Consider the following 14,494-nt stretch of genomic DNA (forward strand, 5'->3'; position numbering starts at 1 on the left):
TGGGGAAACAGATTAGGGAATAAATGACATAGTGACGCTGAGAGTTATCGAGAAAAATAAAGCAGGGAAGTGGAGTGGGGGTGCCAGGTTGCCGGGCTGTGGGGTAAGACGGGGCTGCAGACTGAAACAGGGGCAGCCCCACCGAGAAGGCGTCACTTGAGTAAGAATCAAGGAAGTCTTTAGGCCAAAGGCCCTGCAGGGGCCCAGGTGGGTGTGTGCTGGGCATGGCAGAGCGCCAGTCCCGCAAGGACACGATGCTGCTTTTACGTAATGTGTAAGATAAAAATGCCCCCACTGCTTCCCTGAAATGAGATTTAGTCGCTAACCTACATACACCCACAGTGTTAAAAAGAAATAAGTATTTGGCTCAGTTGCTAATCTGAAATGATAGGCAAGTAGTTTGTAGTCACACGTATGTAATTTAACACGTAAATGTTCAGACTCGTACTGGTCTCCACTGACTCTGCCCCTTCAGGCAAGCGCGGGGCCTGTTACTGCAGACGGGCAGAAACGCAGGCCGGGACGCCAGACACCTCTGCAGACACCTCTGCAGGCTGGATGTCCGGGATGGGGAGCCATTCCTGGTAACGTTCCAAACAAAGGCACAGCCTTACCTGACTGAGACAGTAGTCACATTCCGAGAAGATTCAGTCGTGTAAAATTATGCAGAAAAGTGCTTTTGTGTTTTTATGTAAAGCACTTAGGTTGTGGGTTCAGGTAATTACTAAAAAGTTTTGGCCCATATAAATGTCTGGCAGAACCTCAGAGCCGCCTGCAGATACAGGGCGATCTTTAGCTGGGCAGGACTACCTGGCATTCCTGCCTGCACCCCCACTTCCCCCCATTAGTGCCCTGTTGCCCCCTCACTCAGTTCCTGTGACCACCAGGAGGAAATGCCCTCGCAGACTTCCTGAGCACTGCCGGGCCATCAGTGACCTCCCCGTGAAGGTGGCTGGTGTGAGGGCATTGGCAGTTTTGAAGCCATTGACTTCAAAAAGGAGCCATGTTGTTATGAGATGTTTGTGGCCCCCCCCCCGCCCCCACACACACAATGTTAAAGCCTTATCCCCCAGTACAGTGGTGTTTGGGGGGTGGAGCCTTTGGGAAGCGATTTGGTTTAGATGAGTTCATGAGGGAGGGCCCCCTATGATGGGATCAGTGCCCTTCTGAGAAGAAGAGACCAGAGCTCTTGTGCTGTGCACCACGTGGGAACACAGCAGGGACGCGGCCATGCAGGCCAGGGAGAGGGCTCTCGAGAGAACCCAACAATGCCGACACCTGGTCTTTACTTCCGGGCTGCAGAACTGTGGGAAACAAATGCCTGTTGTTTAAGCCGCCCAGGCTACGGTGCTTTGTTATGGCAGCCCGAGCTGACTAGGACGCCCAGCCTCTGCTCTACAGGATCAGCAGGCACTGCGTGGAGGTCGAGGCAGGCTGTGGGCCTGCCTGGGCCTGCATCAGAACTGGCCGATGCAGACAGACCCCTATAACCCATCAAACTGGGGTTCCGCAGCATATACACCCGCCGCTCCATGTCATGGTTTCCTAACTGTTTGCTTGTTTCAGGGGCTGGCAAACAAGGAGTGCTTTTTCTTTTTTTCCGCAGAATGGTTTTGGCAGGTGCTCTTGTTCCTCACCCAAACATGTGTTGCCATTCCCAGAAACGGAGGTTTCTTACACCATCGTGGCAAACCGTACCTAGTATAGAAAATGCATTTTATTTGTTTTCAGGAACTCATTTGAGTGCTGACCGTTTAACTCAGGAGTGATCTTTCTGCAGTGATGTTGTAACTGTAAACACTATGTCTGTCTGTCTCTGACTTGTACCAGTGAAGATGGTGGAGTATGTTTTATCTCTGCACTTTCAGCCCAAATGCACACTGAACATGTTGCTATTGTGCTTTCTGTTAGGTTTGTTTTACGAAGCTTGTTTTGGCTCGCAGGGGTTGAAAGGATGTTCTTTGTTATTACTGGCACCGGTTACGGCTTCTTGCACTCAACTTGAAATAATAGTTAATGCTGATTTTTGACATTCTGCTCCTCGTCCAGCTGCAGGTGATGTTTTAGCAACGCTACTCCCATCCCCTCCGTGGCATGGAGGACTGGATTGGAGCCATACTCTACTAATTTAGAGTGATTTAGAACCATGCTTTATTAATCATAAAAAATATGCTAACTGTGCAACATGGCTGCTTCCCCAACCAGAGAGGCCCAGACCCCTAAGATGTCCTTTGACGGGTTCATACTGGAGACTCTTAGAGAGAAGGCTCAGAACAAAATTTACTTCAAATTTGAGGAAAATCTTCCAGCATGAGTTTCTCTCCCTTACTGTGTGCCCCTAGCCATGGATTCTCCCGGGGCTGACAGCCGGGCGCCCAGTCTGGAAAACAGAGCGACACTCTGCCACTTGGGCACTGAGTCCTGCCACACAGACTGAAGAAGTGTCTCCCAAGTCCAACTCCTCCTCGTCCCTCTGGCCAGGCTCTCCATCCACGTCCCAGATTCATGCAACAGCTTCCTGACTGTGGTCCCTGCCGCCTGCTTACCCTCCCATTCGCCCACCACACTGATGTCGCACATGCCCTGTAAATGCCCTCTGCAAAGACTGATCCACCACCCCCTGCTGAAATAGACTTGCTGTTGGCTGCAGCAGGGCTACTCCAAGTGCAGTCTGCCTACCTGTGTTACCTGTCCATGAGGAGAGATGTACAAGAGGGAGAATGTCACTCAGATGGGTTGTGGTTTTCAGCAGCTGATCCTTCATCACGTAGTGTGGGGAGCACTGGCCCACAGGGCCAGGTCTGAGCTCCTTGGTGTGCATGCCAGGCCCTTCAGAATCTGCCCTTGCTCACCTCTCCAGCCTCAACTCCCGGTTCTCCCTGGAGGTGCCCCTTGTTGCGGCCACAACTGCGCTCTAGGTCTCAGAGACATCGGGCCTGGGCTTCTGCTGCCTCCGCACCAGCAGCCTGCATTGTCGGACAGGCTCCTAGTCATCTTCTAAGACCCCCTTCCCAGGTTACTTCCTTGACTCCTCAAGCAGGGTGAGCCCCTTTCTCATCAGGGTTCTGGGGGCACTTCCTGCTGGTGGTGTGGATTTTTGTTTGCATTTGTCTTCTGCGGAATTTCTCACTCCTTGAAGGTGGGGTTTCCAGGCAGCTAGGGGTGCTCGGGGAATGTCTGAGCACCTGATGCCAACTCAGTCCCAGAACCCTTCTCACTAGAGGTCTGCCAGGAGCCCTGAAGAAGAGATGAGACTTTGCCGCCTCAGGATATGTCGTCTGTCACTCATACCACTGTCACATTAGTTTCCAGTTCCAGTTTCTGATCTGGAGTTTCAGGTGGCTTTTGCATCTGTTTGTGGGAGGCTTTCTTTCCTGTCCTTCAGGCCGCATGCGTGTTTCTGTGGAAGAGGTGGAGTTCTGCAGGCAGAGCTGTGAGGGAAACACGAGAGGGGGCGGCTATGAAAAGGGTTGACATCTCGCTAATGGTTCTTATCTGTGTTCTCTTAAGGAATTCTCTAGGCTTAAGATATGCATCACTACCTTTCTACCTCATTGCTTCAGCACAAGAAAAGTGGTTATGTGCTCTCCATTGTCTTGGAGGACTGAAATTAGGTTTCGTGAGAAGAGACATGAGAGGACCAGTTTCTGCTTTTGAAGATCTTGGAAATGTGTTTTCTCTCTTTCTTTCTCTCTGTGCATTTTACTATTTATCATGGAAGATTCTAAACATATGCAGACACAGAGATACTTATATAGTGAGTACTCATGTGAGTACCCGCATGTACTCATGGCTCAGCTTCAGCCATCACTAGCTGTGTCCAATCTCATCTGTAGCCCCGATCCCATCTCTCCCTCATGCTTGGGATTTGCTTCAGAGCAATACAGCTCCCACTGGGGGGCGGGGGGCGGGGTGGGGGGGGTGTCTCAGGCAGCAGATACCTCACATGGCAGCAGAGATTTCAGCTCCCGTGGGCATTCTCTGCTGCCTTACCTGGTATGTAGCAGAACCTATTTGTGAATGTTGAAGTAAATTAATAAAATGCCTTTATTGGCTGTGACTTATTTATCCTTCTGTTCATCTTGGGGAGCTGTGCAAGGTTCGATGGCACCCCCATTGTTCCAGAATGAATTCTGTGAGCTTATGACATCCTGAGAGACGTTTGGTCCTAAGTCATAGTAGCAAATAGCTTATCCTCCGCCTTTAGTTCCTTCACAGCTGGTTCTAGCATTCAGGGTGCGTCTTTCGGTCTGAGTTACTTCTGCCAAGGTGAGGATGAATTAGAGTCTAGTAGAAGTTGACTGCCTTTGATACGAGCAGTTTTTCAGATTACTCTGGCATCTCGCCATGGTCGTCTTTGTCACACATGACACTTGGTGACTCGCAAAGGTGACCTGCAAGCAAACCAGTTAGTTACATCCTCTCCCAGTTCTGGGTTGGGGGGGGTCTGGATTTTGAGGAGCTTTTGATTGCATGTCTATTTCAGAATGCTGTCCTCGTGCAGGTTGAGACTTTCTACCCTACAGTTCGGACCCAACAACTTCAGTGGGAGTGGAGCCTGTGGCCTCCGAAAGCACCTTTCTCTGGAACGAGCTGCCACTGGGGAGAACTTATTCCCTAATGGGTTCACTTGAGCACATGAATCATATTTGGGAGACTTGAGTTTTGAATTAAGGGAGGGTAAATGACCTTGTTTCTACCAATAATTTTTCTAAGAAGACAGTCTTAGAACCTTCAGCGTTGTCTTGAGGAAATAAATGGCAGTTGTTTACAGCAGTCAGACCAGCCGATCTAGTTTCACTGTCCGCTAGGATTAAAATCTCCGAGCCCTCTTTAACTCATTCCTTTCTTTCACTTTGTTTTCTCTGATCAGGACTTAGTTTTGTTGATACCTTTCCTCACCTTTTCAGCTCCTGACGACCTGCTGTTGTCCCCACCCCACGCCCCACTCTGGCTGGGGCCATCTTCCTGGGGCGGTTGGGTCCCCTCCCTCACTGCCCTGTGTGATTCCTTCTTTTTCTCGTTGGCGTAGAACCCTGCTGTCTATCTGTCTGTCTGTCTGACCTTTGTTCAGAGGACTCTGTCACTCCGCTCTTTCTCAGAAGCCTGCAGTCAGTTCCTGGTCAGGGCCCACCACCCCACGTCACAGAGTCCTCACGACTTTCCTCCCCATGGTCTCCCTGCCTCCTGTCCGGCCTTATTTGTGTTCAGAAGGAACATGTCACGCTTGCCAAGCCTGCGTCCTTGTTCCCACGGGGGGGGTGGTTCTTCACTCGTGTTGTCTCGTCATCCCCACACCCTGGGCCAGCCTTTTGTACGGCGCCTTTGTCCCCTGAGAGCACAGCAGCCCTCACCGATTTCTCTCACCCGGAAGATCCCAGGATGCCTGTGGCATGGACCACGTGTTTCAGCCATTCATTTTGTACCGTTTCGTGTCTACCAGCTTTCTAAGCAACTTTCTTTACGCCGCACGGCACAGAACAGAGAACCAAGGTGAGAGTAGATGCTGACATGCGTGGGTGTGTGTGGTAAATCTCTACACTGGGCGGGGCCGGGGGCAGGCCAGGCTCTCGCATATTTGGTATGGGGGTGGATTGCAGGGAGCACAGGGCAAGTTGGGACTTCATTTGTGGTCTTTTGGTCCTGCAATGCCTTTTGTAAGGACCAACTCAGAACATCTCAGATCCCTGCTAGGGGTGCAGTTAGAGGGGCCCGTTTGGAAATTTCTGCCTGTGCCTGACATCTTAGTTGACCCTGGAGAAGTCTTGGAGTCGGGGAAGAAGCTGGTTTTAAGCACCGAGTGTGTAGGGGTCCGTAGGTGGTTTTATGGTAGAAGGAAGAGCAGGGCGGTCCAGCCAATGCTCATCTGGATTCCACCGGAGAAGCCGGTGTTCCAGAAGTATCAGTGCTCCTCTGGGGAAGAGAAGATAATGATCTCGTGAGGCTCCTTGAGTTCCAGTCAGATGGGCAGCCTGTTCTTGTGGCTTCTGTAATCAAAGGGATCTTATTTCTTCCTGCGTGGAAAAAGTCCACCCAAAGCTACCTCCAGAGAGAGGCCATCAGCCCTGACCTCCGGTTCGAAACAATTATTTAAATTGTGGTTGACTTCATCTAAGACAGTTTTCTGTTTGGCCGACCTACCACCCCCATGCTCCCCAGCCCCTCGCCCATGTGCGTAGGGGGCCCGAGATGGCACTGGCGGGGCCCTGCCTGCTCCTCGAGTGGCTTCCCTGCGGTTTCTCCGACCCTGTGGGATGAGGGGGTCCGTCTGTCCAGTGTCACATGGCAGGTGAGAGCAGGAAGAACAGGCCTGTCTTTTAAGCCTGTTGCAAAGGCTTTCCTTTTTTAAGCTTCTCTTTTTTAACTTTTTCATTTTAGAAAAACTTCAACATTCAGAAAAGTAAAGAGAATAGTGTCGTGAAACCCTTGCGCACCGGCATGCAGCTTCAGCGATGACTAACATGTGGCAGTCCCCTTACCCTGCCTCCACTGTTTGGAAACAAAGGCCATGTCAGTTTTGTCTGTCCCCTGGCCAGGTGGCCTACCTGGTTGGAGCATCACCCTGTGCACCAAAAGGTTGCGGGTTTGATCCTCCATCAGGGCACATACGTAGGTTGTGGGTTCCATCCCCCGTTGAGGCACCTGTGGGAGGCAACTGATTGATGTTTCTCTCTCTTTTTCCCTTCCTCTCTCTCTAAAATCAATAAACATATCCTCAGGTGAGGATTTTTTTTAAAGGTCACATCATTTTTCCCCCATGAATTAAAATAATTTTTAAGTATGAGTGAACAAGCAGAACCATGCCTGGGCAGCTCTTTTTAGCTTTTGTCATGTAGGTCTCTATGTAGAAAAGTCCTTTTTCTTAAAAAGCTCATTTGAATGACTGTAGTCTCCATACACTGTTGAATGTCTTTCCTTCCGCAGACAGCACTGTCTACCACATGCGAGGGGCGCAAAGCCTGGGCAGCAGTCACTCAGTTCACTCTGATTACTCGTTGAACTGTGCGTGATCGTCTTCTGCGTAGACGCTCACAATAAACTAAACAGATGGTCCCTGATATTCCAAGTGCCTAAAATTCACTCTAGTCCCCAAATGTTTGAGAACCTGAGAAGCCACATGCAGTGAAGTACCTGTCCCTTGAGAATGTGGTAAGTGCATCATGAGAACGTGCCGAGTGCAGTGGGTGGTCAGTTTCTGATTTCCTGGATGAGGCGGCGTTGGAACCGACCCTGAAGGGCAACCTGGGTTTAGACTAATGGAGAAGGGCCAGGTAACAGTGAGCACAGCCACCAACACGAAAGCACGGGGGCAGTTTGGGGAAGAGAGGTGATGATGGGCAGTTAATCATGGAGAAGGGTTGATTGGGCCGCAGTTGTGCAGAGCCTTGAACATTTACCTCTGTGGTTCCCAAACCATGCTGAGGGGCCCCAGTGCCACCAGGAGCTCAGAGAGATACTGCAACTTGTTTTATACTTTTGAGAAACACAGCAATGCTTCACGAGTGCCAGACACTGTGCTAGAGGTAGCTTATGGTTTCCACATAAGATGAGCTGCTTGTCCTTGCAGTGATGTTTCTTTGTCAAGCTGAGTTTCTGCAGTCACCGTAATAAACACAGATGCCGCGTGAGCATCAGTGTGGAGCAGTAAGGAGGGTGATGGTGTCTAATCTGATCGCGAGATTTGGAATATGTGCATCACCCCACAATTACACTCATCCCATTAGCAAGTAATTATGGTTGAGAATGAAATAGATGTTCTTTCAACTTACATGTATTACTTTTTTCATGTGGCTTTTAAGTTGCTAGGCCCTGAAGCTGTTTGGAGCTAACTGCTTAATACATGGAACCACTAGGTATTTCTTTAGGCCTCAGGCCCTCTGAAGAAATTGCTGAGACACTAAAGGGTGCTGCCAACCCTTAGTGTCTCAAGGAAGTTTGGGGACCATTGTAGGATTCGTGTGGAGGGAAGACACGAACAGATTGGCCTTTGTCAGGCCCTAGCAGGCGTGGGTGGGGTGCACGTCTGAAGGGCAGAGAGCCAGGACCGGAAGCCGATTAGGAGACTGTGGTGTAGACCCGGCGAGAAGTGGTGACTGCCTGATTTTGGTGGCGGTAAAGGAGGCCTTAGATTTTGAGGAATGTTAACATGCCTAATCTTACAAAACTCAGAATCTAATTGAATGGGAGAGGGCTAGAATTAAGAAAAGGAGAGAGTGTAGGACAACTCTGGGTTTCTGAGTTGCGTGACTGGGTGGCAGTGGGGCCAGCCAGCCCACTGGGGGACTGGAGAGGAGGAGCAGGTTTGGGGGGGCATGACATCAGGGGCTGAGATACCCCATAAGCAGCTGGAAATTGGACTGGGTCCTAGGCTGCACAGGAGAATGTTGTCAGGTGCCATATGGAGACGTAATGAGAAGGACTTGCAAGTGTTCGTTTGATCTGGTCACTGAACCTGGACAGTGGCAGTTTTGACCTTATTCTGGGGCTGGGGGCCAGAGGGCAGTGAGTGGAGAAAGGCACGGAGGGCAAGAAGGTAAAACTGGGGATCCAGAGCAGTGGTTTCAGGATGGCCCAGATCAGAGTTGCCTCGCATGTGTTAGAAACACAAGCCTACCTGTAGAAGCAGCTCCCTGGGGAAGGACCCAGAAATCAGCATTGTAAAATCTGTGGGTAACTTGTGCGCTGCTGGTGGAGAGGCAAAGGAGTACAACCACCTTGGAGAACTGTTTGGCAGTTTCCTGCTGAGTCCAATGTAAACAGCCTGGCTTAGCCATTCTACTCCTAGGTATTTTCCCAACAGAAATGAAAATACAGGTCCAAACAAAGACAAATGTTTGTAGCAGTTTGATTCACATTTTTCCAGTCAAAAACTAGAAATACCCAGATGTCCATCTACAGATAAATCGTGGTCTTTCCATGCAGTGGAGTACTTTTCTGCCATAAAAACAAACAAACAAAAAAGCAGTATATGATGCACGCAGCAGTATGAATGCATTTCAAAAACATGATGCAGAAAGAAAGGAGCCAGACGCAAGAGAGACCCTGCTATGTGAATTCCACTTGTGAAATTTTAGATCAAACACAGTGAATCTGTCAGTGGTTATATGGGTAGGGTCAGGGATATTGCATCCAAACGGGTGTTCAGGGGGTGTAGGAATGATCTACATCTTGATTGTGAGGGTGGTTGTAGGCAAGCGTTCATTTTTCAAGACTCATCGAACTGTACATGTAAAGTGGATCCGTGAGAGAAAGGAGAGCTCGGGCAACAGAGGGAAGGGAACCCAGGGTTTGCTGTGTCAGTGGGCAGAGGGGAAGGAGTTAGCCGGCCAGAAGGACTTGAAGGTCCTTGGAGACAGGGTGCCGCTTGCAGGCTTAGACAGACAAGGGTGGAATATCTGTGAATCTGAAGGTGAAACCATGGTCCTTTTTAGAGTCGTGAAGGCAAGAGTGGTCGAGTCGGGCACAGTTGGAGGGAGGAGGGGAGGGCGTTCCAGAGGGTTCACGCTGCCCCCTGTGCCACAGGAAGCTGAGTCGTGAGTGGAGAGAAGGGGGCTGTGAGGCCAGGAGTGAGGGTCTGAAACACCAGCTGTGAGGCTCAAACAACCAGGGAGTGGGTAAACGTCCCTCCTGTGACACGGGGCCCAGCTGGCCGCAGACGTGTAGTGGTATCTCGAGAGTGACTGCGGCGTTTTCTTCAGCAGTGCTCAGAGCCTGGGTGGAGGGAATTGGGTTGCTGGGTAGATTCTGGGTGGAGCATTGACAGTCTAGCTACTGGATTATTTGAAGTAATCAACGATGCATATCCATGCAGGGCAGGGAGAAGGAAACGAACAGAAATATTGAGCTCCGCCTATGCGCCAGGCACTGTTGTAGATTTTTGGGATATAGCAAACAAGAAAAGATGAATCCCAGCCCTTACGAAGTTTACAGTGGCTAGAGTTAGACATTAAATAAAATGAATAAAATAAACTATACTATGCTTCAGAGGCGGTAAGTGTCATGGAGAAAAATTAAGCAGGAAAGAGGTAGGGAATCCTGGCAGGTGGGAGGTGGTCAAGGAAGACCTCTCTGAGATGGTGGCATTTGACCTAAGACCTAAGCAGAGGAAACAGCAAATGCAAAGGCCCTGAGGCAGGGGCACGCTTGGCAGTGTTTGAGGAATACAAGGAGGCCAGCACTTCTTTTGCAGATGAAAATATTTAAAGTTTTACCCTCATGAACTTAGGCCAGGGGAAGATGTGCATATCTATTTTGAATCATTTCTGTCTCAAGTTAAAAGGGAGGATTAGATCAGCACAAAACAGGAGCCCCAGCCAGTGTCCCATGATCTCAGCCAGGTTTCTCTGAGTGTCAAGGCTGCACGTTCTCGGCCTGACCCGCTGGGCGGGGGTCAAGTCGGGCCCCGTGGCTGCTCCCAGGGGAGCACCGAGCAGGTTCCTTCCTTCCTGGGTAACCCGGGAAACCGATCACAAATTGCAGCTATTCAGCCATTTTTCCCCTCCTGATATTTTTACCTTTACCTGATATCCTTACTTTCAGATGGAATAACACCTGTTTTTATGCTTGTGAAGTAACCTCTTGTTTTTCCTTTCTGAAAGTAAAACATCTCTTCTCCTTATCAGCCTCCATATAGATAGAGTGGCTCATTTTGTATCAGTGTTTGTTTATGTTCTTATAGGTAGGCCAGGTTTCTTTTCTCATGGCCAAATCTTTTGTGTGTGTGTGTTTTTAAACAAGACCCTTGCCTGATACCAGCTCCATTATTAAATCAAAAACAACCACCTTTTTGTATTGGGCTCTCGTGTGTTTTCAGATGATGCTTTTTGCTTTTATTTTGCTGGCTTTCCCAATTTTTTTTTGTTGGGTTTTTTTTTAAGATTTTATTTATTTATTTTTTAGAGCAGGAAGGGAGGGAGAAAGAGAGAGAGAGAGAAACATCAATGTGCGGCTGCTGGGGGTCATGGCCTGCAACCCAGGCATGTACCCTGACTGGGAATCAAACCTGCGACACTCCAATGTTTTTATCTTTAACCTTTTATATTACGGAAAATTTCAAGCATATGTAGAGAGAACAGTCAAATGACCACCCGTGTTATCACTTCCATCTTCAAACAGTTGTCAATAGGCTGCCTTTTTTTTTTTTTTTCATTTTATCCGTTCCTCCCTACAATTTTTTTTCTCTCATATTTTAAAGCAGATCTCAAATCCAAATGATTTTTTAAGAAAAAGAGGGCGGCCGTTTGCTTGCCTTCTGGGAGAGCTGTCGTAATAGTTGTGCTGTCACGTGGCCTAGAGTTCTGTGGGTGTTTATTCCGGGGACCTTATTTCACCGAGTGCATGGGAGCCCTGAGGTGGCCAGAAGGTGCTCCTGGTGGAGACTGCCTCCTCCTTAGCCTAGAAAAACATGGTTCTCAAACACCAGTGCCCTTGTCCCACCGTGACCCTTTCCTGGCTCCTGCTGATGAACCGTTTTGATGCAAGGCATTTGGGGACCTGAAGCCTCAGTGCTGGTGGCCAGTGAATAAGCTCTAGAAAACCAGGAAAATCTGCACCTGAAGACGAGTCCCTGAGAGTGCACAAGCGCTGTACCTCAAAGATAGGCTGACCAACAGGAACTGAGATCCCATTGGTCGCCTTGTCTTGTTTCTGGTGACTTGCTAGAATGCGGCAGTGTTGTCTTCGTCTGCAACAGACCGAAAAGATGCCCTCTTGACCGCTGTGCTTGCTGTGGGGCCTGGCAGTCTCGCTTTTCCTGGCCGCAGGGCTGCAGTGACCAGGCTGCAGCGGCACCTGGACTGTCTGGCGGGGGGTGGGGGTGGGGGGTGAGTGCTGGGTGCCCTGATTTCCTGTCTCTTGCATCAGTCTGTTTGTGAGCCTGTACCGAGAGGCAATTACTGGGAACGACAAACATATGCTTACTGACTGGAAGTTTTCCTCGGTTCCTAGAATGTTTCTGGTTTAATGAATTGTGTGTGTGCTGCCCGCAGACCACCTGTGGTGTGTGCTTCTGTTGTTGTGAACACCGTATGCCTTCATGGAGGGGCTGGACTTGTAAAGCAAAGTCAACAAAAGATAAGGCTTGAAAGAGCTTTCTTTGTCTGACAGTCCCAACTGACTGGGAGAATTAGCTGCCTGTCACCATCAGCAGAGCGACGGAGCCTGGAACTCTGTGTCCAGAATCATATTGCAGTATTTGCTGTCCTCATCCTGGCTTTGAAGTTGTGGATGGACCGGCTGTACAGCCCATGGGGGTTTTAAATTTTGTTACCTCTCTAGGGGATACTTTTTCATTGCTTTTAGAGAGAGAGGAAGGGGGTGGTAGAGAGAGAGATAAACATCAATGTGAAAGAGATACATTGATCAGCTGCCTTCTCATACACACCCTGACAGGGGATCGAACCCACAACCTTCCGGTCTACAGGACAGTGCACCAGCCAGCTGAGCCACACCATCCAGGGCTACCCATGAGGCTTTTGACCGCTAGAAATACCTCATTACTGTGCCATCTCGTGCCAGTGGGTTTTAGTTCTGCCACAGCACTGCGTTGTCAGTGGCCTCTCACCATCCATCCACCCCAAGGGGTCAGGTGTGTCCTCTGGATTTGTGCTCAGGAGAATGTGGGGAAGGAAGAATCCTGCCATTCTGACAACTGCAAATATAACATTGACTTTGAGAGAAAACTTTTTCCCCCAATTTAAAAAGTAACGACTACTTTTGCAGAAATTTGGGGAAATAGAGGAAAGTTGGGGGAAGTCATTTACATTTCCAACAGAGATAACTTACAATTAGCATTCTTTGACTCTGTGTATAGTTTTCTATGTGCTTTGAAGATTTTCCCCTTAGCTGCACTAATAGTCTATGTATAATGTTATCTTTTCTCCTAAACATAATAGTCTAAAAAATTGTACATGTTTTAAAATTTTCTAAGTCCTTTTAGCAGCCCTGATTTTCTTCCAGGTGGACATTGCATAGTTTAACCATGTTCCTGAGCAGTTAGGTCATTTGTAATGCTACATGAGCATCTTTGTACAGAAAACATTTTCTAGGTGGTGTCATTCTTCTGCTAGACTTTACGGAGTCCGGGGAATGAACACTTGGAGGCTCTAAGATTGCCCCACTGCTGCCCCCTAAGGGCGGAAGTGTCAGGGAGTGCCTCTGTGACCCGCTGTCCACCGTGGGTCGTGACTGTTCCTCCTGCCCCGTCTGTTCCCCAGTGTCTGCAGGTTTCCCGACAGCAGTCCCATGTTCCTGTCAGTTCTCACTCGTCTCAGTGACAACCGTAAGAGCTCAGCTCTGCATCTTTGTGTGCGTGTTTTCTGAAGTGCCTTCACGCACGTTATCTTGTGTGGGTCAATTTAAGTTATCGGAACAGCTTGGGAATGGGTCCTGGGAACTCTCTAGGAATCTTGATGTTTTGGAGTCTGTCTGACGATGCCTTTGTTGTTCTTTCACGCAGATCCAGTTCTGCAGGTCCCAACCCACGTGGAAGAGTAAGTTTTCCTGTTTGCTTCAGCACTTCCCTTGAATCCGTTTTCTGAATTATTCAGTGTTTATGAGGCTGGTTGCTGGGAGTACGCAGTCATAAGTTTAAGGTAGAATGGGAATGATGGAGACACAGGAAGTCTTGCAGGGGCCGTGACGGAAGTCTGTGTCGGGGGAGGGCAGTCAGTCCTTTGGGGGGAGTCGGCGACATCAGGGGGGAGGGAGGCAGTGGTATTAAAAGGCTTATTTGAGATGGAACCTAAGTTGAGTTTTTAACTTAAGCTTCCAAAGGAAGGCCTAAGGGTTTAGATCTCTCTCTCTCTGCGGTGTTAACCCCAGAGAACAAACACGAACCTGACCTGCTTCTGGGGTGTGTGCGCTGGAGTGAACGCTGGGTGGCCCCTGTAAGAGCCTCCAAAGACGGTCCATCCCGAGTAGAGGAAAGACTCGTCCGGCGGTTTCTGAGAGACCAGGTGTAGTCTTGAGCGGGCTAACTTGACCGAAGACCACCTCACACCTGCCTCAGGGGAAGCTCCCGGCTAAGAGACCTTTGTCCGTGTCCTTGGCAGGTTCTTTCGGATGGCAAGCTTTCAAAGTCTGCTTTTATTGCCTGCAGTTTAAAAATAAATGTTTGTTGAACGCTAAAGGTGGATTAGTTTACCTGTTTATGCACCGTGCCATGCTAGTGAGCACTAATTGTTGGCGTTCTGCACACAACTGACTCGGAAACTGAGAAGCAGTTTGCCGGGTTCCCGTCACCCATCTGGTCCTCGTCCAGAGTGCGTCGACCCGGTGGTGTGCTCTTCTTCGATCGATGCTGTGCGGTTTTTCTTGGGCAGGTTTTTCTACTCAAGTACAGCGCACACCCACATAGGGATGTTCTGTTTGCACTAGGGTGAAAAAGCAGTGGGTGGAATCGGCTCATATACACCGCCCCACCCCCCCTCCCCCTCCCCCTCCCCCCAGTCCTGGCTACGACAGTTTGTTCTGCGCCCCGGGCTGTGCCTTCTCG

At 49.5% G+C, this 14,494-nt stretch overlaps 1 protein-coding gene across 1 annotated transcript in view; it reads left to right on the plus strand.

The window, feature by feature from the left end:
- Positions 1–14,494, plus strand: part of ERN1 (endoplasmic reticulum to nucleus signaling 1) — a 76,234-nt gene that overhangs the window by 28,304 nt on the left and 33,436 nt on the right. Inside the window, exon 3 of the mRNA XM_045836331.1 lies at positions 13,457–13,490. Within this exon, the coding sequence (XP_045692287.1) occupies positions 13,457–13,490 (34 nt within the window). The remainder of the gene's footprint in view (positions 1–13,456; positions 13,491–14,494) is intronic.

Source organism: Phyllostomus hastatus, unplaced genomic scaffold (genome assembly GCF_019186645.2).
Source record: "Phyllostomus hastatus isolate PE091 unplaced genomic scaffold, TTU_PhHast_1.1 phas_contig_210, whole genome shotgun sequence".
Taxonomy (NCBI): Eukaryota; Metazoa; Chordata; class Mammalia; order Chiroptera; family Phyllostomidae; genus Phyllostomus; species Phyllostomus hastatus.